The sequence below is a fragment of the Myotis nattereri genome (assembly GCF_964212035.1).
Source record: "Myotis nattereri genome assembly, chromosome: 1".
Taxonomy (NCBI): domain Eukaryota; kingdom Metazoa; phylum Chordata; class Mammalia; order Chiroptera; family Vespertilionidae; genus Myotis; species Myotis nattereri.
The window spans coordinates 228402674-228430112 of NC_138075.1; the positions used below are offsets into that span (position 1 = coordinate 228402674).

The 27439-nt window shown below is 53.5% G+C and overlaps 1 protein-coding gene across 5 annotated transcripts in view; it reads left to right on the forward strand.

The window, feature by feature from the left end:
- Nucleotides 1–473: 473 nt before the first annotated feature.
- TBC1D14 (TBC1 domain family member 14) overlaps nt 474–27439 on the forward strand; it is a 77926-nt gene continuing 50960 nt past the window's right edge. Inside the window, exons 1-2 of one of the 5 annotated variants that reach the window (XM_081098101.1) lie at nt 474–501; nt 8948–9683. In XM_081098101.1, the coding sequence (XP_080954227.1) occupies nt 8965–9683 (719 nt within the window). In that variant the 5' untranslated portion in view covers nt 474–501; nt 8948–8964. Of the gene's footprint in view, nt 502–811; nt 978–1076; nt 1191–4358; nt 4375–8947; nt 9684–23213; nt 23500–27439 lie in introns of those variants that run through there. The other 4 variants (XM_081098104.1, XM_081098102.1, XM_081098103.1 and 1 more) reach the window with 4 other exon arrangements.

The following is a 27439-nucleotide window of genomic DNA, read 5'->3' on the forward strand; positions in this document are numbered from 1 at the left end:
ACCGCAGACCCTGTCTTGTTTCCACGATGCTGAGCGGAGTAATGCTCGGGCTCCAGGCCAGCGGTTCCCAAACTGTCTGCACTTCACGCAACTTCCAAAGCTGTATCTCGCTTCCAGATCCACTGGCCCAGGCAGTGGCCTCGGCTTTGGCATCAAAGACCCGCAGGCGCTGGGCCTGGGCTCATGGGCTCAATGAAGGGCAACCGCCCGAAAAGCCCGTTTTACAGATGGAGAGACTAAGGCCGGGCGGGGAGGGCCCCACAGCGACGTTCCGAGGCCGCGGGTCCCGGGCCGAGGTCGGGCGCGGGGTTCGCCCACACAGGCCTCCCGCCTCCAGCCAGGTGGGGGCGGGGCCTCTCCCCCGCACACCTGCCCGGGGGCGGGGACGCCCATCGATGCGCTCCGCCGCTCGGCTCCCCACGCCTGGTCCCCGCCGCTCGAGCCCTTTCCCCCTCCCGGCCGCTTCCCACTTCCAAGATGGCCGCGGGTGGAGCCGACCAGGTGAGGAGGCCGCAGGCGGGTGTCCCCGGGGGCCCCGCGGCCACGAAGATGCTCTCAGACACCCCTCGCGGCTCCGCCCGGCCCTCCGGAGGGACAGGGGACGGAGACGCCGGTCGGGCCCGCGGCGGACGGGCGAGCGGGCCTGAGGAAGGGCTGCGGGGCGAGCGCCCATCTCCAGGAGCGGCGGCGGCAGCTCGGGCGGAAGAGCGGCCGCAGCCGGCAGGGGGCGGGGCGAGGGCGCGCGGGGCGGGGCGAGGGCGCGCGGGGGCGGGGCGAGGGCGCGCGGGGCGGGGCGAGGGCGCGCGGGGCGGGGCGAGGGCGCGCTCCGCTGTTGGCCCCGGGCGGCTCGCGCGCACCTGCTCTCGGGGCGCCGCCGGCCGGCTCCTGGCGTCCTCGCCGCGCAAGTGGCGGGTCCCGCGGGACTTGCGGTGCCGGCTCCCCGGCCCCGGGATGGCGTCGCGGCCGAGCTAATTCGGGTACTGAGGGCTGTGGCGGGGGCGGGGCTGGGAGGGAGGGGGAGGGGCCCGGCGCGCGGGGCGCTGCCACCTGCTGCGGCGCGGGCCGGAGCGGGAGGCGGCCTGAGGCGGACGCGAGGGCAGCGCGGGGCCGGGTCCTGCCCGGGCGCCCCCTCCGGCGCCGGGGAGCGCGAGGGGCCCCGGGGACATTACGGCGCCCGGCGGCGCTCGGCGGTGAGACGCGCCCCGACACGCTGCTTTCCCGGAACTTGACGAAAAGTTTCCCCCTCAGATGCGCGGGGCTCGCGGGCCCGGAGTGGACCCGGCTGGGCGCGCGGACCCGCCCCTCCCGCCGCCGCGACCTTTCCTCCTCGGGGCCCCCGGGACCCTCCCACCCTCCGCCGTGGAGCCCCCGACCCCCTTCCTTCCTGGAACCCCTGCCCCTCGCCCCGACCCCTCCTCCTCGGATGCCTTCCCCCGGCCCGGGAGCCCCTGCGCCTCGGGGACCCGGCCCAGAGGCCCCTCGGTTGTGTCCTCGGGAAGCGGAGCTCGGCCCTGCGCACCCGCACCTGGCGTTTCGGGGCAGGACGCGGGCCCGGCCTCGGGAAGCCATTTCTGCCTCCCAACTGCCCGGGCACCGTTTGCACCAGCGGCGTCGGGAGCGTCGCTGCGGCAGGTGACCGCGCGGAGGCTCCGGGCCGGACGGCGGCGGGGGTCCGAGCGCTGCAGGCCCTCCTCCCAGCAGTGGACACTTCCTCTTGCCCTGCCCAGCGGCGGCGGTCAGCCCGCTCTCAAGCCTGGACGTGGCTTCCTCCCACCGTCTCACCTGCGCAGGGGCTGACCCTCCCTCCCCTCCCGGCCGAGCTGCCTTAGTGTCTGTCCTGTGTGCGTGGCCCCTGGAGACGCTGGCTCCACCGGCCCCAGCCCTGATGAGAGCCCTCGGGGGACAGTAGGAGATGCAGTAAGGGGTGCAGAGGCACCAGCCGGAGAGGCAGAGGGGCGCCCAGGCTCTGCTCCCCTCAGCCCCCCCGGTGGGGAGGTGGCGCCCGCAGGTCCCGCTCAGCGCTGCGCCCTGCCCTGAGCTGGGTTTGCGGACAGTGTTCCCAGTGGGGCCCAGCTCCTGGCGGCGCTGCCGATGGCCGGCAGCTCTCTCCTTCGGCCCCTCCAGTCCCCACCCCTGCACCCACTGCCCCACTCCCCTGCCCGGTGGGCGGAATGTCTGCCCCTCACGCCCCCACTTCCTCTTGCGGGTGCTCTGCCCAAGGCCTAACGGTGAGCACCCAGCTTATCAGAGCAGCTGGTCTGGAGCCTGTCTCTCCCCTGTTGGTCAGCGCATCTGACCTTCCTGTCCCAGCCTCAGCCCAGGGGGTGCCTGCCCAGCGCGTTGTGCTTGCGGGTGGACCTTGGAGACCTCGGAGAAGATGTCATCAAAACAGACATTCACTCGTGTAAAAGGGTTTTAGGAAAATGGTGGTGTCGTTAAGGTTTGTTTTAGGGCGGGCACAAGCGTTCTAGGGCCCGGCTGTTTGGAATTTTACAGGTGGGGAAGTGGAGGCCAGGTCAGGGGTGCAGAGCAAGTGCGAGGAGCGGTGTGAGTGGCAGGAAGGAGCTGCACCGGGCGGCGGTGCGGACGCTGACGGGTGGCTTGCTGATGCAAATGAGTTGCTAAAATAGTGGGCTGAGCTGGCTGGCCATCCCGGCGCCCAGGAAAGAACACAGCCGCTCCTCTGAGCTTAACTCGAGCCTGGCACAGTTCTGAGGGCTTCCGTGGATTTCTCCCCTAATCCCATCAGCTGCCGGAGGCGATAGGGTCTGTTGTTGGCCCCGTTTCACTACATAGAAAGTGAGGCGTAGGAAAATTAAGAAACGAGTTTAAGGTCATACAAAATGGAGGAGCTGGGATTTCAACCCAATCTATCTTCAGATCCTGCTGCGCCCACCCCCTCCCCCTTTTATTTTATTTTTAAAACTTTTCTGTTGAAGCTAACATACATTCAGAAGAAATTATTAACCGTTTAGCTTACTGATTGTCACAAAATTTAGGGCCTGTGTTCTTAAGCACTGCAGCAAGCCATGTATGTGGGCCTTGATGTCAGGCCTGGTTTGAAGCCAGTTTCTGTGCTGTGTGAACTTGGGTGAGCTCCTTAGCCTCTCTGAATCTCAGTTCTTCACTGTGCTTGTCAGGTGTGTGAGGCTTGGAGCATGGGATCGTAGCTAGCATGCTTGGTCATGGTAAATGTTTGGTAAATGATTTATCTTTTAAAAAATATGTGTTTTTATTGATTTCAGAGAGGAAGGGAGAGGGGGAGAGAGCTAGAAATATCAATGATGAGAGAGAATCATGGATCAGCTGCCTCCTGCACAGCCCACACTGGGGATCGAGCCTGCAACCTAGGCGTGTGCCCTGAACGGGAATCGAACCGTGACCTCCTGGTTCATAGGTCGATGCTCAACCACTGAGCCACGCAGGCTGGGCTGAATGATTTCTCTTATAAATAATTGAGATTACACGTTACGTTGGCTTTGTTCAGTGGTCTGAATGTCTTCCTAACCTGTCAGTTGCCTCTTAATCACATGGGTACTTGTATGATGGCGGTTTTGGTAAATCACTAAATGTAGCTGAAATATTTTGGGACGTGCTGAATCCCCCTTGCATTGAGAGTCCTTGATTTAAAACGTCCCCACCTGTGCCTTTTAAACGTAACCACCTTTGGGCAGTATAACTTCAATATCTGCTCCCTAGGGTTGTAAAGGAGCCTTTGGGACCCTCAGCAGTTTAACCCCAGTTTCTCCCTGGTTTGTGATGGACCAGAACTTATTTACACATTGTGTTAAGTGCCAGATTCCTAAAAGTTGCCATTCACCCTCCAGAGGAATATATTGAGCTTCTAAGAAATTATTTATTTTAGTATTTTTTTAAAATCCTAAAGAATAACACACTTAACACATTTACAAAATCAACTATAAAAGTTGGTTTTTATAGTTGACTTTTCCATTCTATGTATGATCCCAGCACAGCCACTTTATTACATATTACATATGCCTTCCATGCCTCTGTCTTGTCTGTGGATGGTAATGACAGGGTTGTTGTGGGGGTTATGCCGATGGCGGGTGTGAACACGGAACACGGCCCAACGTGTAATGCACACTTACTGAGCAGAGGCAGCTGCTCTTGTTAATTGTTAATGCCCAGGCACCTGAGACCTAGAACACCCTGTGCCTTTCTTCCCAGGGACCTTCCTGCCTGAGCCAGGACCTGCATGTACAGGAGGGAGATGGTGGCTGGTGCTTGTGCAGCCCTCTGGGAAGCAGGCCCTCCCACGCGGGAGCTGCCACACAGATAGCGGTGCGCGTGATCTGAAGAGTAAAGTAGGGAGCTGGTGGCAGAGCTGGGTTGATGGGAGACTTGGCAGTGAAGGTGAGTGCACACAACCTCCTTGGAGGGCAGCAGTGTCCCCATGCTGAGCAGGTGGCTGTCCTCTGCAGGACCCAGAGAGGAGCCTGGACAAGGAGGGCTGCGTCGTGGACAGGGAGGAGCCAGAGGACATCTGCGTGGATGGGCAGCATCGCTTCTCCCCAAAGCCACCAACAAGTGCACCCCCCGCCGAGGGCTTAACTAAGTCATTTGGTTTTAGCTTCGTAAGCTCTTTCTTTTGTTTCTGAAGAGCTGGCCAAGACTTAGTCCTGCTCTTTAAGGAGGAGAAAATTGAACTGTGGCTTCAAGATGGAACTGCTTTTGAAAGCCTTACTCGAAATCGCTGGCAGAGCCACTGCCCGCTTTCTGACTTGTATTAAACCTGAGACGCAGCCCCCACGGCATACAGGGTGTTCGTCTCTCAGGGCGCTGATCTTATTTGCAACCTGGGGGACTCAGTTTGTGGCAGGCGGATAAAATTCAGACGGTCTTGCTGCCTGAATTTCATCCTCCTCTTACCCTTGACGTCTTGTGTGTTTCCTCTTGTCCGGGAGGTGAGGGCTAGTCATTATTGTCTCCAGCATTTCCATGGCTGGTGCCGGCTGTGCCAGAAGACACCGAGAGCCTGGGGGTGCGCACCCGCTGTGGTCGCCCCTGCTGCCGGGCTTGTGTGCTCGGCCACAGCGGCTTGGACTTGGGGAAACCCCTGTGGAGGGAGGAGTTGTGCTTTACTTTCCAACACCATGGACTGCTGACAGGGTTCCTCGCCGGCTAGTCTGGCAGCAGCCGTGATGCTCAGGGTGGTCCCCGCTTCCTTGCTGTGTCTGTCGTCCGCTCACATGCCAAGAGCTCCAGGGGACGGATTTTCTTCCTCTTGTTACCTCCACTGCTTACCTTGTTTTGGGGACATAACCCAGCTCTCAGCAGATGTTTCTTGGATGGACTGTTCCTGAAACCTGCCCACTGAGAACATAGCTGTTAGTCCTAATTAATTCAGCAGATAGATTTTTGAATCCTTAATCCATGCCAGGCCTTTGGCCAGGCTGTGTGTCCAGAGGCTGTGAGTGCTGTGCCTGCCTGACGCCTAGAAGCCTGTGCAGCGAGACGTGGGGACAGCTGTAGATAGTTGTTTCAGGAGGGGTGCAGCCCAAGGGGCCTGGGAGGGAGGAGGGCCTGTGGCTTCCAGGCACAGTGAGGAAGGCTTCTCAGAGGAGGTGGCCTTGGAATGTTCCGGGTGTGTCTCCTGGTGGCACCTGTTACCAGCTCCCCGTTTTCCAGATGCTGAAGGCAGAGAGGACCTCGGGCACGGCGCAGCGGTCCTGGGCGTTGAGAGAACTGAGAGTGGCAGTGCGAGGCTGGGGAGGCTGGCAGGGACGGATCGGGAGGGCCCTGTGCCAGCTCAGGGAATTTAGGCTTATTCTGTCTTCAGAGAACGTGTGACTTGGAGGCAGGCCATCGGCAGCTGGCCTCCTGGCGGCTCCCCAGTTCCCCCTGCAGCCTGTCTTGGAAGCACGCACTCTGCAGCCACCCCTTCATGGCGCCCTCGAAAGGCAGGTGCTCTGGAGGGCGGGCGTCGGCTTTCTGGCACTGGTGGCACCAGGTGGAGGGTGTGAGGACAGGCGGCCTGGGCCCTTGCAGATTTGGGTTTTAGAGTGTGTTGCAAGCGGAAGTACTTCTTTCCTTTTAGGTTTATTTCCCCGAAGGCTAACACCCTGTTCCTGAGGTTTAAGGAACTTACTAGTAAACTGAACTTGGAACCAGCGGAGGCCTCAAAGGTGGCTCAGCGTCTCCCTTAGAAGAGGCCCTCTGGCTGCTGTCCGTGGCCGCAGCGGCCGAGGGGAGAACGAAGCACGAGGCGTTCCTGCCATTCTGGTGTCAACATTTCAGTTCATGTTGTGGCAGGGACTGGAGCTTTTAATGTGGCTAAAGTAGAGGAAATCCACATTTACTGTGCACCTACTGTGTGTCAGATGCAGGGTGTGGTGTGCTGGCGCTTTCACCAAACCTCGTGTCATTTATCCTCAGGGCTACCTGGGATTTCTGTGGTATGGCCCCGTTTTCCTGCTGGGGAGGAGGGAAGTTGAGGCTTAGAAAGGTTGAGCATCTCCCCTGAGGACTTCCTCTTGGGGTCGGCTTTTCGCCAGCTTGACTGTTGGAGTGTTGATGGTGTTTTGATAATCCTAATTACCTTTGACCTTTGCCAGAGATTAGCTCTTAACGACGTGCTGACTATGTTCCTTACCATATTTCCCTTTTAATTGGAAAAGCCAAGTAGCACTTTCCGGTTTGTGTGAGTTGGACTCTCCCTGCGTCTTTGTGGCGTGAATGCTGCTCTTGTTTCAGGGTTTCCCCAGAGCAGCGTCTCCAGCCCAGGAAGTCCAGGCCTTGTGAGCCGCAGCGCATTTAGAATGTGCTCCCAGGTGGGGCGGGGTGCTCTCACCCTTTTGGAGGATGCACTGAGTTTTTGCTCTGTGGGTTGGAGGACACTTTATTTTGTGCCACATCTTTATAATTTCATTTTTGTATTAAACTCTAATTTTGTCTGTAGCACAGTGTGGTTCTGCCTTCCAAGAGAAGTTGATGCCCAGTTAGTATAACGTCATAGTTAGACATTCCTTCCTTCCTCTTGGGTCACAGTTCCGGCTTTTATGTGCAGTGCAGTCTATATCTGAATGCTGCATTTCGATTTATTCCTTCATATTTCTACTTTTTTGTTCCTTCAATCTCTGGGAGGGAGAGTAATTTCTCCTCCCTTTTCTGCTCCGAATGACTTTGCTTTTGCTGTGTTGACATTGAGGGGAGGGCCAGGCTTCTGGAAGGAGAGCAGGAAGGCTCTTTGTAAAAGCAATGACACCTGAAAGAGAGTGGTTATCCTTGTTATTGTCAGCTCCAGAACCTTCAGCTACTCGCTGTTTGCTGATGGGAGCTGCCAACAGAGTGCCTGCTGGGGGCCAGGGCCTAGTGAATGCTTTTCTCCTGGTGCTTTATTTCATTCTCCTGAGGCAGGATGGTAGAGCTGGGAGTAGAACCCAGGCAAAGTCCCGTTCTCTGTGTTGTTCTGCTCCATAGGTCAGATTTATTTTTATTAAAAATACTAGAAGCCCGTTGCATGAAGATTTGCGCAATAGGCCTTCCTTCCCCTGGCTGCCGGCACCGGTTTTCCTCTGGCACCCTGGACCAAGGCCTTTGGTCCTGCCGCAGCGAGGCTTGGCTTCTCCGCTTCTTCAGTCTTCAGTCTTCACTCTGGCCAGGGCCTTCAGTTTCGCTCCTGGCCTGTGTATGCAAATTAACCGCCATCTTTGTTGGGTAAATTTGCATAGTTGCTCTGATTGGCTGGTGGGCATAGCGGAGTGACACCAATTTGCATGTTTCTCTTTTATTAGTGTAGATATTGATTTCAGAGCGGACGAGAGAGAGAGAAAGAAACATGAATGATGAAAGAATCATCGATTGGCTGCCTCCTGCACGCCCCCTACTGGGGATCAGTCCCACAACCCAGGCATGTGCCCTTGACCAGGAATCAAACTGTGATCTCCTGGTTCATAGCTCAACGCTCAACCACACCAGCTGGGCCATAGGTCAGATTAAAATGCAGCACCAGGTCTCTTTAGTTTTGAAATTTTAAAGGACAGTAGAAGGTGACATAACATATGCCAGGTCCTCAGTCCTCTGGGGACTGTGCTGTCCAGGCTGGTGCATCTCTCACCCCCTCTTCCCACCCCCGTCTTAAGCAGAGAACTGTCGGCAGGGCCCTGGGTGTATGTGTCAGTGGCGGCTTTGACTCTTCCCACTCAGGGTTATCGTAGGGTTATGGTATTTATTTTTCCTTTACTGTTTATCCATCTTCACTGAGCCAGCCTTCTGACCTGGGTTTTTATAACTGCAAACTAAGCCATTCATCCACTAGGAATGGCCTCCTTGGGGTTAGTCCCATAGATCCCAGCCCTGCCGTTAAGTAACAGTGTGACCTTGGGCCTGTTTCTTAACCTCTCTGAGCCTCAGTTTCCACATGCCCTCTGTGAAGTCCTGAGTGAGCTGGCTGAAACATTTGTGGAGGGCATGCTAAAGTGGGCGTGGTTGGGGTAATCTCACTGCACGTGGCATATACAGCTTACCTTCTTCAGAACAAGTAGAACCTTGTCCTATATGTGGGTTATGAATTCACACACTTCCAACAGAGGCAGCCTGTTCATCGAGAAACACACACACACACACACACACACACACACACACACACAAACAGAAACCTGCCCCTGCCTGGCACAGTCCTCATGCTGCCGCCCGGGTTCTCCTGGGGCTGGCGGTGTGGCTGGTGGGTGGTGATGAGGATGGCAAAGATGATATTTTACATATCATCTACGCAGATCCTTTGTTTGTGTATTTTCCTGTTATTTTACATCACGATAGTTTATGTTAAAACTAGTATGTGGTCCTGAATGGAAAGGTGGGTCTGTAGGACTTCTTCCAAGGGTCCCTTCTTTAAAGGGTGTCAGGACATTCGCGCTGTGCAGAGGAAGAGTGGCGTCTTTGGCTCTTACAGCCACTGCCTAAATTTCCATGTTGATGTTTTTCCTAGTTTCTCCTTGGACCAAGATGACTGATGGAAACCTTTCCAGCTCTACAAATGGCGTGGCCTTGATGGGCATCCTGGATGGTCGGCCAGGAAACCACATTCAGAACCTGCAACACTTGAATCTCAAGGCACCCAGATCCCTCTTGCTGCCAGAGTATGGATCCAAGCTGAAACATGGGGCTCTAGACCAGCACAGCCTACAGTCCGTGGACTCGGGCATTCCTACTCTAGAGATTGGCAACCCAGAGCCCGTCCCCTGCAGCGTGGTCCATGTGAAGAGGAAACAGTCTGAGTCGGAGGTAGTCCCTGAGCGGGCCTGCCAGAGTGCATGCCCGCTGCCATCCTATGCGCCACCAGCTCCCACCAGCGCCGAGCGGGAGCAGAGTGTGCGCAAGTCCTCCACGTTCCCCAGGACAGGCTATGACTCTGTGAAGCTCTACAGCCCCACCTCCAAAGCCCTGAATCGCAGTGATGACGTCTCCATCTGCAGCGTGTCCAGTCTCGGCACAGAGCTGTCCACCACCCTGTCCGTCAGTAATGAGGACATCCTGGACCTCATGGTCACGAGCAGCTCCAGTGCCATCGTGACCCTGGAGAATGATGATGACCCGCAGTTTACTGACGTCACCTTGAGCTCCATCAAGGAAACCCATGACCTACACCAGCAGGACTGTGTTGATGAAATTGCAGAGGGAAGTAAATTGAAAAAATTGGGACCATTTAGTAACTTCTTTACAAGGTAATGCCATCTTTGTTTCTCCAGAGGATTGGGGTTGTTGCATTCAGACCAGTTGAACTGTTCTTGTCTGAAACGTGTGCGTGTTAGGACACCCTGTTGAGCAGGCCCTGTGTCAGGCAGGCGATCAGGCCTTTCCCCAGTAGCCCAGAGTCCTGTGGGGTGTTTTTAGGACTGGTCTGTGGTGGTGCTGCTTTTTGATTCCTCACTGCTAGCTGTCACTTCTGTGTCCCTGGCTCTCGCACAGTCTGTTGTCACTTCCCGCCCCTGACCTGCTATGCCTGAGGGGGACCCACAATGGTCCGTGTTACCAAATCAGCAGCCTTTGTCAGCCTGATGCTCTCAAGGGCCCTTTATGCTAATACCTTGTGTCTCCTGGGCCAACCAAAGGGTGCTGATGTGGTTGATGTCAGAGTCAGTAACCCACATTTCTCACCCCAGCCCCCATTTGCATAGCCCAGGCCTGGTATTTCTGGGTGTCTGTCACTGCTGAGATGTGTGCTGTCACCTGTGTTGGGACTAGGCCATGCACCCCACTCCCCATGGTGCCCTGTCACCCAGGAGCCAAACCATGGCTGCTGGGGTCCCTGTGTCTCACCGCAAGCCCCATGGGGACAGCTCCTACTGCTTTGGCCTATTCTCTGTGCTTTCGTGTTTTTATTCAATACTGTTTGTGTCCCAGGCTCTGCTCTTGGCAGGTAATATGGGAGAATTGTGGTGGTAGGAATAGTAATAAGGAATGACTGTTGGTGGGCTTACAGGCGGTGGAAGCAGGCACAACAGTCAGTCTCACAAGCAAATGGGAGCTCCTAAACCGTGGTGTGCTGTGAGGAAGGCACGGGCTGTTGGGAGGGTGTGTGCAGAGCAGCCATATGTTCACAGCTGCTCTTCAGAGGGCCCTGGCCCAGGGCTTGGCAGGTGGGAACATTCCTGTGTCGACCCTGGCTGCCCCATGTGTGTGCCCCCAGCAAAACCCATGCTGGGCACTGCATACAGGGTGTTCCTTCAGATGGTGTGATGCGCTGGCATCAGGCATCTGTGACTGGGCATGCACGCTAACCTGCCGCTGCCTCAGTTGCTTCATCAGCTGGATGTGGGGGTCCTCGCAGATGTGTCCCAGACCTGTCCTGAGTGAGCCCTCTGACCAGGGCTGTGTCTTGTCGGCACCTTTTCTCTGATGTGCTGGCAAACAGGTATGGGGCTCCCAGGAGTAGCGTGCCTGGTCTCAGAGTGCATCACTCAACCATGGCCCTCATTGGTGGGGGGACCCAGGAACTTTAGGGGAGACTCACTCTCCCTGCCAAGGCCATGGCCTAAGGTCGTGTAGTGGCAGTTCTGGTTTGTGTGACTGCACTGACCCCTGTACGCAGGTCAATGTTTCAGCATTTCTTGCTTATGGAACCAGCTGGGTGCCTGTTCAGGCTCCTCGGGATCCATCCCTGAGCTCCAGAATCAGGATCTCAGCGAAGGGCTCGGGGGATAGGCTTTCAGAATCCCTGGGGGTTCTTGGCCAATTTGGGAAACCTTGCTCATGAGGGTGGCTGGGAGCTACACAGAGGAAAGAGCTTAGCTTTGGAATTCAAGAGACCTGTACCCATGTCCTAGCTGTGTGACCTTGCAGAAGTTGCTTCACCTCTCTCAACTAGTTTTCTCATCTTTAAAATAACGTCAGTAAGTGCCTAGCACGTGGTTCTGCTGTCCACGTACGGTGTGCTCTTTCCTTTGTCGTCCTCGACACCCTTGTGCTTTCTGTCTCGGCTTCCTTGTCTGCAAAGTGAGGGTTCTACCCCTTGTAGTCCATGGGGCAGAAGTGGTTCACACATGTGAAGCAGTACAGACCCAGACAAGTGTGAACAGTGCAGAACCAGGCAGGTGTGAACAGTACAGACCCAGACAAGTGTGAACAGTGCAGAACCAGGCAGGTGTGAACAGTACAGACCCAGACAAGTGTGAACAGTACACACCCAGACAAAGTGTGAACAGTACAGACCCAGGCAGGTGTGAACAGTACAGACCCAGACAAAGTGTGAACAGTACAGACCCAGACAAGTGTGAACAGTGCAGAACCAGGCAGGTGTGAACAGTACAGACCCAGACAAGTGTGAACTGTGCAGAACCAGGCAGGTGTGAACAGTACAGACCCAGACAAAGTGTGAACAGTACAGACCCAGACATGTGTGAACAGTACAGACCCAGACAAGTGTGAGCAGTACACACTCAGACAAAGTGTGAACAGTACAGACCCAGACATGTGTGAACAGTACAGACCCAGACAAGTGTGAGCAGTACACACTCAGACAAAGTGTGAACAGTACAGACCCAGACAAAGTGTGAACAGTACAGACCCAGACAAGTGTGAACTGTGCAGACCCAAACAAGTGTGAGCAGTACAGACCCAGACAAGTGTGAACAGTACACACCCAGACAAGTGTGAAGCAGTGCAGACGGAGCAAGCCTTGAAGTCTCAGTTGCTTGTTGCGATTCTCCTGACTGCCTTGTCTCTCTGTTTCGGAGCCTCTTCTGTGAGATCATTTCTAAAGCTGCTGGTGCCTGAAAATCCTTTCAGCTGTTTGCCACAGAAATCAGATGTCTCCTCTTTGCTTTATTCCTTGGTTCTTGTCTCCTTATCCTTGTTCTGATGGCTGAAACATTATTGTGAGCCATCATGAAGTACCTTTGGGAAGCTAGTGGAATATTAATGACAAATGAATCAAATATGATATCATGGGCCATGTCTAGTGAGTTTTGTCCTAGAATCTTCAAGTCTTAGAGGAGAGTGTCAATCTAGATTTCCTTTGATGGGGAATGTGCTCTGGGCCCAAAATGTTTGGAAGCTACTAAACATTTTACAGGTGAGTAAATTTACAGGGGACTTATAGCGAGGGTCTGGCACACAGTAGGTACTCAGAGGACTGCAGGCTGTGTGAGTTTCTGTTGAGGGCAGGTCCTTTGGGGTTCTCAGCCCAAAGGCTTCTGAGTCATCCTGTTTCTTCACTTGATCCCCTGTGCCCAAGCGACTCTCTTTACCCTAGCGCCTGTCTGTTCTTATTCTCACTGAGTCAAGTTCTAGGTTGTAGAAGGAAGTGTAGGCAGGACTGTGGGAGGCTAGTCTAGGACAAAGGGCCTCGGGGGGAGGAAGGGGTGGAGATGGTGGCCTGAGAAGTAGGCCTGTCGGTGACTCCGGCTGCTTGAGGAGGGTGGCCTGGAGGAGAGGGAGCTGACGAGTAGCAGGAAGGCTGGCTTGGGCCTGGCCACTGCCAAGTGGAAGTGCAGGCCCAGCTCTTGCTCTTATTTTTTTCTTTCATCCAGGCTGTGATAAGCACCCCTGTGGCAGACTCCACTCTGAGCTTAGAGATAGTCCCTGCCCTCAGGAGCTTACTGCTCAGGGGAAGACAGACCAGACCCTGTGGGGCAGGGGGAGGTGCAGCGGTCCAGAGCACGGGCTCAGGGGTCAGGTGGGCTGGCTTCCATGTGCGCTCTCCTACTTACTAGCTGTGTGACCTTCGGCAAGTTACTTCACCTCTCTGAGCCTTAAATGGAGCATAAGACTACGGCACAAGGTTAGAGATCAGATAGGTAAAGCATCCAGCACCCTTCTTGACAATACCTAAGTAGTAGCCACCTATAATTCCAATAGAAATCATGATCATTTCTAAAAAACGTGTCCTAAAGCCTTTTCTGGTTCTTGTCCCGACATTGTGCTTCTCCAGTCAGTCACTAGTGAAAGAGTTGCCGCAATGTTTCTCCACTTTGGCACTGTTGACATTTGGGATGGATGAATTTTTGTGCACTAAAGGCCGTTTGGCAGCCTCCCTGGCCTCTACCCACTAGATGCCTGTCACAGCCCCAGTTTTGACAGTGGAAAAATGCCCGTAGACATTGCTAAATGTCCCAGGAGGGTGGGGGGCGGAGGGGGCGGGGTCAGAATCACCCAGCCTTTGAAAACCACTGTGCTAGCAGGTTGTAAAATGTTGGGATTCCATTGCTTCCTTGAAGGAAATTTACTGCTGTCATGCAGTTCAAGCAGGGCCCTCACCTTGTATAGCGGGACCCCCTAAGCCCAGTGTAGTTGTCAGTGTTTCTGCAGAAGCCCCAGCAGCAGCTATGAGAGGAGCTCAGTAGCACGCTTGTATTGCACAGGACATGGCTGTTTCTGAGAAGCCCAGGGTTTGGGCTGCTAATCTGCACTGGTCTGGAGGGTAGTGATTAGCTCTGACCACTTACGTCTTCTTTTGTGTAACCGTTTATTAAGCTCTCAGAAGAGATGCTCCAAGTGTCCTTTGCTGATGAGAGGTGGCAAGATGCAAAGAAGGAGCTTGCCAGGGGAAGACAGGCAGAGGGAACAGCTCTCGGAGGCTGAGCGGGGTGCACCTGGCTGTGTTTAAAGAGCTGTAATGATGCTTTTTTCCGGTCTGCTTCCTGGCTGGCTGAGGGCCCCTGCGGGACACGGTCTATGTCTGGTTCACCCTGGCATCGAGCTGTAATCCAGAGATAGAGACGAGGAGTGTGGTGGTCGAGAGCCGAGGCTGCTCAGACCCAGGTTTGAACCCCAGTTCTGCTATTTTTGACCTGTGACATCAAGAAACTCACTTAACCTCTGTGATCCCCAGGGGTACAGGATGACATGGGTTAAATGTACCGCTTGGGATGAGTTGGTGTGAGGGTCAAACGAGATAATACAGTAAAGCTTTGGGCACAGACCAGGAATGCAGGTTAGATTTCTGGCCCGGTGTTCTGCCTTTGTTGGTTGGGGTTTCACGTAAGAGTTCCCTTTTTAAAAAGGTCCTACTATATGAGAGATTTTGAAACGACTGGCTTAAAAGTAAGTCTCCGGCTTGTAGAGCCCTTGCTGTGAAAGCGCTCAAGCAGACTCTCAGTTCCTGTGCTGACCTGGGTTGTGGGGTGTGATTATTTGGGAGGTGACATGAGCGGTGCTAAGGGAGGAATGTGCTCGGTGCTTTCTTTTGGCGGGGGGGGGGGGGGGTCGGGGGGGTGAGTTCGCTTATGGGCCGGTGGGTGCCCTTCAGAGGTGTGTGGCAGCCAGAGCCACCGGGTGCTCTCCGGGTGCCATTCTCAGACTTCCATGTGGTCGCCTTGTCCCACTGCCAGCAGCATGTGAGAGAGTGTGTGGCCGATCTGTGGGCTGGCTCGTTCCTGCTCCGGACCGTTTTCCTCCGGGGCTCCTCCTGCACTCTGCAAGCTGGAGCCTTCAACACGTGCATTTCCCAGCGTCCCTTGCCGTGGGGTTCTGGGTGTGAATTGGGTGCCATGTGTGAGAGATTTGAACTTTCCTTCCCCTTCAGGCTGGTTCCTGCTATCTAGTGATGCCATGGAGGCGTGAGGCTCTCCTGCAGCAGCAGCCTGTGTGACGCTGGGGTGGGTGAGGTGGCTGCAAGCTGTGGTGGCTTCCTGACCTGCTGCACCCTGGAGGGCCTTAGTCCAGGGGCAACTCAGATGTGGCAGCTCCCTGCTGTGCGAGTTCTCTACCCAGGGAGCCATTCCTGGAGGCCCCATTTAGAGCTGATGACTTCAGCCCTTACAGTGATTTCCAAGTCATCTAACTCCTTGAGTTCAGTCCCTTCCTGCTTGAAGCTACCGGAGTGACTCTTTATCCGCACTGAGAGCTGGTGGGTTCAGGTAGGCACTGCAGTTAATTCTCATTTAGGTGAGAACAGGCAGGGCTGGCCAAGTAGCTTGCAAGGGATACAAAGATGATACAGGGTTTGGGTCTTTGAGCTTCTTTCTTACCTAGAAAATAGAAATAAGTTCGTTTTCAAAGTGTTGTTGGAATTAAACAGGGAGGAAATGTACATGGATGTAAAGCACTGGGCATATGACAGGCATTTAATATCTTTTCTATTGTCATTATTCTGCCTGACTAGTTTTCTGCTACTTTGACCATTTTAAAATTATCAGTGAATTGAGGTGTAACATTGTAACTGTGACTTTTCTACAAAATCTGCTTGCTGATGTTCTTGGTGACTTTGACCTGGCATCAGGGATATTCAGAAAACCTGCTGAATATCTGAGCTGCTGGGTGGTGTGTGTGCACGTGTGTATGCACCACTGTGCACCTGGGAAGGAGCACGGGCTGCTGTTCTCTCGACCTAGCATTTCCTGGCATGTGGTCTTGGGTGAGGCAGGCACTCAGCTCGCTGGGAGGTGTCCTCATCTGCAAAATGAGCTGAGGATACCCCCTCACAGAGCCATGAAAATGGAAGGAGATTGAGCTCCACATGCACAAGATGAAGGTCTGCGCAGGAGCTGAGGAACTGTCTCGAGGAGAGGGAGTTTAAACCTCGCTGCTGCAGGGGCTCCCAGCTGCCTCTGAGCAGCTCCCCCCCCCCCGCCCCCCCCCTGAGGAGGCAGCAGCCACCTGTTGGAGCCAGCCCTGCACCTTCTCTCCGTGGAGCACTCATAGCGCTTCCGTAGAAATTGTCTCTGCACTGGAGAGAGCTGAGATGCCAGCTGCATGGGTTCCAGATGGCCGAGCGGCGACTGGAACATGCACTTGTCCAGCTCCAAATCCCTGCCCTTACAGAAGCCTCTCCACCGCCTCTTGTAAGTAGTGCCAGGAGCAGCCTTGGGGAACAGGGGCTGGAGAACAGGGGGAGAGGAGCTGCAGCCGGCGCAGTGCAGGTCTGCAGGCCAGTGTCGGGGCTGAGGGGCCTCTGCACCGGTGGGCGGAGATGTCTCACCTTTCCTCCCTCGGCCTGGGTGACCCCTTCCTGGAATAGTTTCCATTTCTGCCCCTCACTGCCACGCACACTTAAAATGAGGAGAACCCACCCAAGATCCCAGCATGGGTGGAGGGCTCTCCTCCTGTGGTTCCCTGGCTCCCCGCCTGTGCCCTAGTGCAGTGTCATCTATGGGTCCCCCAGCCTGGTGCCCCTTGCGGGACCGCGTCTCACTCATCCCATGCTGGCACCTAGCCAGAACTCAGTAATGCTTCTCAAATAGTGAATTCATTTCCTCGGTGGTACATACCCAGGACCTGGTGCAGCAGCCAGCAAGCCCCTTCCCCCAAATAAAAGTACCGGATGGCACTGGGATCTGCTGCAGGCACACAGCTGTAAGAGAGGCCCCTTGTCAGGCTCTGAGTGCTAGAAAAGTAAAAAGTAAAGTACCCGGGGAGGGAAGAGTGAGGGTGGGAGGTACATTTTAAGTAGGGTGGTCAGGGAGGGTGTCACTGAGCAAGTAACATTTGAGCAGAAATGTGAACGAGATGGGGGAGAAGAGTGTTCTGGTCGAAGAAGCCGGCAGGAACGGAGGCTGTGGGGCTGGCAGGGGCTTGCTTTGTGTTTCACATGTCTGTCCTGTGGCCTCCACCCTCCTGTACCCATGTCCCTGGTCCCACAGCGGGTCGCAGGCTTCAGCAGCCACCCTGTTTGGTCATTTCGGGTCTTAGGTTGGGGCACAGTTGGTGCTTATGCTAGAGTCTACTGTGCTGTCCAGTGTGTTAGCCACTAGGCACATGTAGCTGTTTAAATCTACACCATTGGTTCTCAACCTTCCTAATGCCGCGACCCTTTAATACAGTTCCTCATGTTGTGGTGACCCCCAATTTCATTGTTACAAATTGAACATAATTAAAGCATAGTGATTAATCACAAAAACAATATGTAATTATATGTGTTTTCTGATGGTCTTAGGTGACCCCTGTGAAAGGGTTGTTCCACCCCCAAATGGGTCATGACCCCCAGGTTGAGAACCCCTGATCTACACTAATCATAAACAAATATGTAAATTGACTATATCTCCATGACGCCTCCAGCCAATCAGGAAGGAATATGCAAATTAGCGGGACAAAGATGGCAGTGGCCACGGAGCCTGCCGGAGCAGGTGGGAGGCTTGGGTTGGGTGGGAGGCTTGGGTCGCCCTGGCGACAGAGGAAGCCAAGCTTCCTGCCTGCCCTGGCCGGCTGCTGAAGGAGGGGCCTGTGGGCATTGGCCACGGAGCCGGTCTGAACACGCGGGAGGCTTGGGTCGCATGGGCCGGCCGCCGAGGGAGGAGCCTGCAAACGGTCCTCAGCCCCTTACCCAGGCTGGCCACGCCCCCATGGGGTGAGGGTTGCCGCTGGGGGGTGTGGGCAGCCTGCAAACAGCCATCAGCCCCTCACCCAGGCTGGCCAGGCACCCCAGCAGGGACCCCCACCCTGAAGGGGGTGTGGCCAGCCTGAAAACAGCCCTCAGCCCCTCACCCAGGCTGGCCACACCCCCCAGCGGGGACCCTCACCCCATGGGGGCGTGGCTGGCCTGCAAACTGCCCCAGCCCCTCTCCCAGGCCAGTACTGTCCCCAGTGGGGACCCCCACCTCAATGGGGGCGTGGCTGGCCTGCAAAACCACCACAGGCCCCTTTCCCAGGCCACCCTGCCCCCCCAAGGGAACCCCCACCCTGATCCGGGACACCATTCAGGGCAAACCAGCTGGCCCCCCACCCATGCACCAGGCCTCTGTCTATACTAATAAAAGGGTAATATGCTAATTAGACTGGGAGACCTCCCAGGAGACCATCCAGACGTTCTTCTGGACAAAGTCATGGTGGCGGGGCTGAGGAAGAGGCAGGTAGGGGCCAAGAGGGGTGGGCAGTTGTGGGTGATCAGGCTGGTGGCGGGGGGGCATTGGAGGTGATCAGGCTGGCGGGGGGGCGGGCAGTAGGGGATGAGCAGGCCAGCAGGGGGGGCCAGTTAGGGACAAGCAGGCTGTCAGTGGAGGTCAGTTGGAGGCGATCAGACCGGTGGGGGGGCAGTTGGGGGTGAGCAGGCTGGCAGGCAGAGCGGTTAGGGGCAATCAATCAGACAGGCAGGCAGGTGAGCGGTTAGGAGCCAGCAGTCCTGGATTGCGAGAGGGATGTCTGCTAAACCGGCAGTTGGACATTCTCTGAGGGGTCCTAGATTGGAGAGGGTGCAGGCTGAGCTGAGGGACACCGCCCCACCCCCCCCTCTGTGCACAAATTTCGTGACCAGGCCACTAGTTTCATATAAATGAAAAACTCGGTTCCTCAGTCACACTGTCCACATCTCAGTGCTCAGCAGCCACACGTGGCCACTGGCTGCCTCATTGCACAGCACGGATTTGTACTTTCCCGTCACTGTGGGGAGCTCTGCTGCTCAGCGCTCATCTGCTTAGTTTAGGTGACAATCTGTGACTTTATTTTTGATCTTTGTTCTCGTTGATGTAACAAAGCTGCACAGGGTGGTTGAGAAGCAACCAAATCAGTATGAGGCACATAAAGCCAAGGGAAGCTGCGGAGGAAACTGTCCACAGGCCTGGGGGAGGGGGCGGAGGAGCCAAGGTGGCCTTTAGTAAGGCCGGTGTGGTGGACAGGCCGACCCGCTTCCTCCTGGGGCTGGGGCAGTGGCTGCCTGGCATGAGTCCTGTGTGACATGCCTGTGCAGTCCAGCGCGTGTTTAAATGTTCTGGATGTTTAATGCAGTAGAGGCGGAGGGGCCTGCCCCTCTCAGAGCTGGGTTCTGGAAGCGTCTGCTGTGCCTCCAGCGTGGGGCCAGAGGACTTGATGGGCATCAGAGAGTGTACCTGTAGCGCCAGGAGGTGGCTGCTCTGCCCTTCTGGCTGAAGGCTGCTTAAGCTGCTTCATTTTCTTAAACCTTGGTCTCCTTATCTCTGAATGGGCGGTACCGGGGCAATGCATGTCCAGTGCTCGGCACAGAGGCTGGTGCTGCGTGCTCACTGGAATCTGTTAGGATCGCTTCCCTGCTTGCTGCTGTAAAGAATGAGTGAGTGAGTGAATGAATGAATGAATGAATGCTAGTAAATGCCAGCGCAGTGGAGATGAGCAGCAGAAAAGGGCAAACAGAAACAAGGGACTTAACCCGTCCTGAGGGCGAGCACCAGCGGTTTCTCTTGTGTTACTAATGCCGTGATTAACAGCAGGCCCGCTTGGTTTTCCTGTGATCCAGCCAGTTCTCCAGCAGGAGTTGAACTTAGGGAACAGGAATAGTTCTGTCTCCCAGCTGGGCTTGATCTGTTTCCTTCCCTTGGGTGGAAGGAAAGTTCTTTGATCTGAGCAAAGAAACCTTTTAAGTTCAGCCGCTCTGCCCGTTGGGGGCTGACATTGAGATTCCTGTTCACCTTGGGTGGGGCCGGCGACTCTCACTGTGGAGGCAGGCGCATGCAGGAGTGGTGGGAACTGAACCAAGAAAGAACCGCGTGTCTCTGTACTATGTAGCGCATGCCCTGCTCACCAGCCAGACCGAGCTCCGGGAAACCTCGGAGGCCTCACGGAGCTCTCTGCCGCGCCTCTGTCCCTGTCCTTAGAAATGTTACAGCTGTGAAAAAGGTCGTCTTGGGGAGGCGGGGAGAGGAAGAATGTGTGCTCTTCGTAGGATTCACGTGGCCTCCTGAGTTTTGGAGCACCCCCGTGTGCGGGGGCTGTCGGGAAATCTACTGACTATGGGGACTCCCAGGCATCTGTGCTCAGGTGCCTTGCCAGCCTGCCTTGGTTCTGCCCTTGGGAGGGGGGTTCAGGGTGACGTGCAGGGGCTTTGTGAGCGCACAGGAGTTGGTGGGGCCTTGAGAAACCCACAGGCAACCCCATTCCTGCCAAGCAGCTCTTCAGCCACCAGCTACTTCCTACTAGTAAAGTAACTTCTCTTGGTGCAAGTGGGTATAAAATCTGTTCTACTGAAAAAAATGTTAGTGGAATAACACAGTTTAAACTCTCTTACCCCGTTTTCTACCTTGAATAGTGCCTGTTCTAAGCTGCTTGTCTGTTCTGTTTGTAGAATACTGAATCTCTGAGGTAGCTGACGTTACATTCTTCATGGCCCGTGTTGTTCATGTGCACACACATCTGACTGGATTGCCACACAGCTAGTTCCTGTTGATGCTCAGGGAGCTGGGTGTGTAATGAGAGTTTGTTTCTCAGTTCCAGTTTGCTGATGCTTTGTTGTGAATAGTTGTGGTTTGTCACAGGGTTTCTGTCAGGTTCTGTATGTGGAGGGATGAGTCATCCAGGTTTGCCTAGTCGCCGCTTTGGGCCCATAACAGTCCAGCTTTCCTGTCAATTCCCCTTTGCTTCCAGCCAGAGGCTTTCCAGTTCCAGGCTCCGTGTACAGGGTGTTTCAGGGAAGAGTAATCAGGATTGAAGTCCTAATAGCCTCTAGGTTTCAGATTTGGGTGTTAGACACATTTCCTACCAGAAGGGGGTACAGGGAAAGCGGTTAAGAGGGTGTGGGCTCAGTCCCCCAGTCCACGTCCTGCAGGGTGGGAGGGAGCCCCACAGGAGGAAGAAGAAAAGGGCTAGGGGCCAGTTAGACGGGAAAAACACCTCGTGGATCAGCCCTGGCCTTAGCACCTGACTGCTCACTCACTTGAAGCGTTTACCCTGGAATGAGCAGATTTCATTCCTTTAAAATTCCTTTGAGAGGAGTGATTTTTAAAGCAGAAGAAACCTTGGGTCACACAGCTGTGCAGGTTTCAGTCTGATTGCACATGTGGTATCCACACCTGTGGTGGTCAGTTTGTGGGGAAACACATAAATATGTATTTCCGTAGGTGAGCGCTAGCTGCGGTGACAAACTTGAATTGGTTAATGGCTAAGACACAAAGGACATTTACTAGTATTTCCAGCTCATGCTCTCCCACGTTCTCCCCGCTCCGGCGATTCCAACACGAGGCCTCTGGGCGGCTCTGTGCCAAGCCAAGAAAGGGAAAGGGCCGAAGGTAACCAGTGCATCTGCAGTTCACCCGCTGGGACTTAGTCATGTGGCCTCGCCCACCTGGAGGGCAGGCTGGGAAACTGGACTAGTGCTCGGACTAGTGAGGGAATGGGTTTGGAGAATAGTTGGGAGCATTGGCCATTTTGGGGGGTCATTTTTCTCCATCCCCCTTCCCTGTTCAACTTCATGAGAATTGAATGCCTAGAGTCGATGAGTTGAATGCTTTGTCATTCTGTTGCCTAAATCAGGGGTCCTCAAACTTTTTAAACAGGGGGCCAGTTCACTGTCCCTCAGACCGTTGGAGGGCTGGGCTATAGTTTAAAAAAAAAACTTATGGCCGAACTGGTTTGGCTCAGTGGATAGAGCGTCGGCCTGCGAACTCAAGGGTCCCGGGTTCGATTCCGGTCAAGGGCATGTACCCTGGTTGCGGGCACGTCCCCAGTGAGGGGCGTGCAGGAGGCAGCTGATCGATCTCTCTCATCGATGTTTCTAACTCTCTATCCCTCTCCCTTCTTCTCTGTAAAAAAATCAATAAAATATATTAAAAAAAAAAACTATGAACAAATTCCTATGCACACTGCACATATCTTATTTTGAAGTAAAAAACAAAACAGGAACAAATACAATATTTGTATTTGCATGTGGCCCGCGGGCCGTAGTTTGAGGACCCCTGGCCTAAATGGTAGTTCTCATCACCTGCAGAATACTCTCCAAACTCCCTGGCGTGGTGTCAGGAGCATTCTGGATCCACCTGCCCACCTCAGGACTCCAGCTCCCGTTCTGTGCTGCGGCCACAAAAGCCACGCTCGTCACTTAGGGTTCTCTGAACCAGCCGTCTCACGTAGTCACTTTGCCCCTTCTGCTCCTCTGCCTGGCAAGCTCCTGGGGTCCTTCAGGAGTCCTTGTTTGGATCCACATTCCTAGACTACTTGTCAAACAGCGCTGACACCGTCCCCACCCCCGTGGACCGTGAGCTTCCTGGGGCAGGGGCTGCATCTTCATCCAGTATTTGTTTTCCTAGCCAGTGCAGGCACTAAGCAGATGTTCAGTAAACAGTCTTAAATGAATGAGGGATAAACTGTAAACCTGAAAAAGTAATAGAGATCTGTTACCTTAACTGTTAAAATCTAAATATTTCCCCTTTTGATTATGTTGTTGTTCTGTGTATTGGGAGGAGACTTTCCCTAGCGATCTGGGTCACACAGCTGTGCAGGTTTTAGTTTGATTGCACATGTGGCATCCACACCTGTGGTGTCTATGACTTTTTTTTTAAGGAACCTATTTTTACATGTTTTCTTAAGGGTTCTTTTTGTTTAAACTATCATTCTATTTTTGCCCTTTCCACTTTTACACCTACTACCCATTTTTCCTTTTTACTGTATTTTCTTACACTTTTTTGAATTTAAAACATAAAATTGCATAATGTTTCTACAGTTCAGTATCCTGCTATTTTACTTATAGAAAACATTTTCCCACAAAATTAAAAATTTATACACTTATGAATGTCTTTGTGGTATTCCGCCCTGTGAATCATTTACTTGTCTAACAGTAAGGAAATGGTTTTCCTTCTGCTTTTTGATGATAAAATGACCTGTGGGTGCGTGTACTGGTGCGTGGTGTACATTTCAGGATTTCCTGGGGCCGAATCCCAGAAGTGCTGCCTGCTTGGTAACCACAGTCCTGACCCTGGTCACCTGACCTGCCCTCTCCCGAGAGCGTGTCTGTGAGCCCCCAGGAGCCCATTGTCCTTGGTGCAAGTTTACTGGCAGTGAAAGCCCAATCTCTGCTTTATGAATGAGGACACACTCCACGGGGCCGGTGGACTGTCGAAATCTGTCACGGCTCTGGCCCCACGTGACTGTAGCTTGAGGTCTGGCAGGACTGGTCCTCCCTGCTCCTGCGGTCCCAGAATGCAGAGATGCTATGGTTTGCTTCTCTCCCTCTCCTGGGCCCTGGCTCAGAGGACCGAGGCACGCTTTCCTGCCTTTGCCTGAGATGCTCCCTTCTCTTGCCTGCGTGCCTCTGTCCGATGTCTGCGTATCTTTAAGGCCCAGCTCAGCTCTTCCAGGACGCCCTCCTGGCTCCCAGGGGCAAAGGCGGCCTCCCCCAAGCATGCTGCTCTCTGTGTCTGCTCTCACGTAAGTCCAGTTTTGTTTTGTGTCTTGTTCTTAGTATGAGGCCTTCAAGTCAGAGCCTGGATCTTAGTCATCCCTGATCCCCAGCGAATGCCTGGCGAATGTTCTTGGTTGGCGCTGGGACATGAACAGAACATGGCTTGGCCCTGCCCACTTGCACAGTGTAGAGTCTACACTGTAGACCCTTGCTCGTGGAGCCACATGCAAGAGTGGTTTCTTCTCATGCGCAGGGGCAGGCCACTTTGTGCCACGCTCTGGGCTGGGCGTTTTTCGTACCAGAGAAGACAGGGACCTGCTGGGCTCTGGGGGTGCCGCCCAGTGGAGGGAGAGGGCGCACAGATGAGCTCTAGGAGCACCTGGGCTAGGAATCGGCACACCATCCGGATCAATGAAACCAGAGACTGGAAGGTACTAGAAAAGGTTACATTACCAGGCAGTCGTTCCCAGTTTTATTTTGCTTTCGTTCGTAGTATTTTTAGAGTAGTGTAAAGCGAAATCTAAAAGAGTGTCATTCACTGTTCATGGGAACTGCTGGCCCAGAGCTAATCTTCAATTCATATAGATTAAAGCATCAATTAAAGAAACGAGAGAACACGTGACAGCAAGCATTTATTAGTTCAGGACAAAGTTCTCAGCTCTAGTTGCACAGAATTCTCTGGGAAACTAAAAAAATCAGTTGATGTGTAGGCCCCACCCTCAGCAATCAGTTTTCATTGGTTTGGGGTGAGGCCATGGCGTTAGGATTATTAAAAAGTTCTCTAGTGGATTCTCGCTGCAGCCAGGATTGAGAACCACCCGTGGGAGGTATGAACTTAAATCCAAATCCAAGCCCTTCAGTTGACTGTGTGACCTTGGGCAAGGTTATATCTCTGAGTTTCCTCATCTGTCAGAGGGAAGATCATACATAGACACCTTGAGGATGGGGGCCTGTGTCTCTGGGGGCCTGTGCCTCTGGCTGGCCTCTTGGCACAGCGCCTGTGTAGGACACAGTCAGAGCGCAGTACAATGGGGCCTTGACTTACGAGTTTAATTCGTTCTGAGACCGAGCTCGTTAAGGAGCTTGTTAACTCAAATTACTCTATCAACTCAATGCAAAAAATCGGCTGAGAGACAGCTGGTGTCTCAAAAAACTCGTTAGTCGGGACACTCGTAAGTCAAGGCCCCACTGTATTCTGCTTATTGAATGAAAGCAGTAACGGGTGAATAGTGTTAGGATGAGATGAGATGAGCTGCTTGGCCTGTCATGCATAAGCCGCCCTCAGTGTTACTGATGAGCACAGGTAAGTCACCCATCTGGTGGCTGAGGCTGGTTCCTCTGTTGCAGAGGAGAAAGCTGAGGTTTCTTTCTCACGCAAAGTCAGGCAGCTGGTCCTGAAGCTGGGGTATGAGCCCCGACCTGCCTGACGCTGAGTTCCACGAGGAGTCTTTGCGCCACAGCCAGATCTCATCCCTTCAGGTCCAAGTCCTGCATCCCTCAGTGTGGTCGTGAGCCCAGACCCCTCACCACGTGTGATGCTTATGGCCTATGAGCTCGCAACTCCTCTTTCCCTCCTCTTAGGATTCCTTTGGAGATTAAGAATAAATTTGTGTTTTTCCCCAGGAAAGTAACGTTCAATACTAAACCACATGGGCGCTTTCGCCCTGCCTCCTTTCTCCTTGTGAAAACCTCCGCAGATGTTAGGGAATCCTCCCTGATTAACTTCTCCTTCCTGTGTTTACATGCTGGGAAGGGTTGAAGGGGACTTCAAGGAGGCTGTGACCCAGCCACTGGGGCCTGTTTTGGACTCTGACTTATCAGTGGAGATATACAGGCCTGAGTGGGTTTCAGGGTTAGTTAATGAATGACCCGTGAGTGCAGGCTCTACAGCAGGTTTCCTGCCAGCCCTCGGGGATCCAGAGAGCAAGTAGGGTACCCTCCCTCCCCCATGTAGTTAAGGAGATGCGGAAATAGCTATAATACAAGTCCCAGCTCTTGGTCAATGATGCGTGTAAAGTGCTCTGGGAGGACAGCAGAGCCACTGGGTACAGAGGAGTCTTCATCCGAGAAGACTCCAGAGAGCATGGGAGCTGAGCTAGCACTTCCTAAAGTGTAGCGTATACTGTTGTGTACACAGTGAGCCCTGCATGTGGGCCCTTGGAGTGTCACTGAGCCCTGAAGTCTCTGTCCTATCCCTTCCCTGTCAGGACCTTGCTCCCCCAGGGCAGCCGCTGTTTTGCTTGTTTTGGAGTTTCAGATAAATGGATTCATACAGCATATACTTCAATGTCTGGCTTTCTTTGCTCAGCTTTGCCTGAGGTTCACCCGGGTGTTACTGAATGGCGGCCGTATTCGTTTTCTCTTGCTCTGTATAGTTTTCAGTCGCACAAACATACTTCTGTGTGTTGCCCGTGCATGGAGGCTTGATTCTCAAGTCTGTGACACTTACTAATTAGGAGGTGCTCATCGTAATAGTCTCACGCGTGTCTTTAGGAGCGCATGCTGGGGCGGCCCTGCCGAGTGTGCTCGGTAGACATGCTAAGCGCTTTTCCTAGGTCAGTGGTCGGCAAACTGCGGCTCGCGAGCCACATGCGGCTCTTAGGCCCCTTGAGTGTGGCCACGAAGTTTCAATCGCACTGTACCTGCGCGCCTGCACGTGGTATTTTGTGGAAGAGCCACATTCACGGGGCCGCAGTTTGCTCATACTGCTGCAGCAGCGCGCGGCACTCGAGTGCTCTGTGCCCTCTCGGAATGCCGCACTGTCACTTGTTGGCTTCTGTGTTTGTTCTTTTCCGCCACCCTGGTGAGGGGTGAGGGGATTTGGGTTTACTTTGCCTACCTTTCCATATTTTATTGGCCTCTGTTCTCAGGTGCCTGTGTGGGCCTGTCTCACTGATCTGTAGGCACATTTTTAGATTCAGGGTGAGAGCCTTTGTGAAATAGACGTGAGGAATGCAGATCTCCTCTGCACGGTGGTTTCCTTCTCATTCTCTGCAGATTTTTTGTTTTGTGTTCTTAATGAACAGAACTTCTTTTTTAAAAAATATATATATTATTGATTTTTTACAGAGAGGAAGGGAGAGGGATAGAGAGTTAGAAACATCGATGAGAGAGAAACATCGATCCGCTGCCTCCTGCACACTCCCTACTGGGGATGTGCCCGCAACCAAGGTACATGCCCTTGACCAGAATCGAACCTGGGAACCTTGAGTCCGCAGGCCGACGCTCTATCCATTGAGCCAAACCGGTTAGGGCCAGAACTTCTTAACTATAATGAATTCTACTTTATAGAATCTTCTTTTTTATGGTTAGTGCCTTTTTTGTTCTATTTAAGAAATTCTGTTATCTTATAGAATCTTTGTTTTGACATTACCTGCTAGATCCATGATCCATCAGAATTACCTTTCAGTATGATGTGAGGCAGTGGTTAATGTTCCTTAGCTATAGAGATCACCCTTCCCGTGAACCTTGAAATACATCAGGTGACCATATAGCTTCTGTCATCTATTTGTCATTTTACTACTATCACTAATTTCAATACTTTTTAAATTACTGTAGCTACTATATAATGGGTCTTGATATTTGATAGAGTAAACCCTCTACTTTGTTCTTTAAGATTATTTTGACTATTCTAGGTTCTTTTTCATTTCCATATAAATTTTAAAATCAGTTTGGCAATTACCACAATAAATCTGTGGTTTTGTTCAGGATTGCATTGAATTTATTGATCTTTATTGATCATTTTTTACTATATGAAGACTTTTGGTGTCTGAGTATGGTGTGTCTTTCTATTTATTTAGTTTTTCTTTAAATTTTCCACAGTATTTTATAGGTGTTTCTTGTTTTTTTAAATGTAAAGGTCTTGTGTTTCTTTCATTAAATTTATTCCAGGATATTTGTTATTTTTGGATGGTTTTACAGATGGCATTTTAGAAATGTTTTTTGGAAATGCCGCTCATTTCTGTG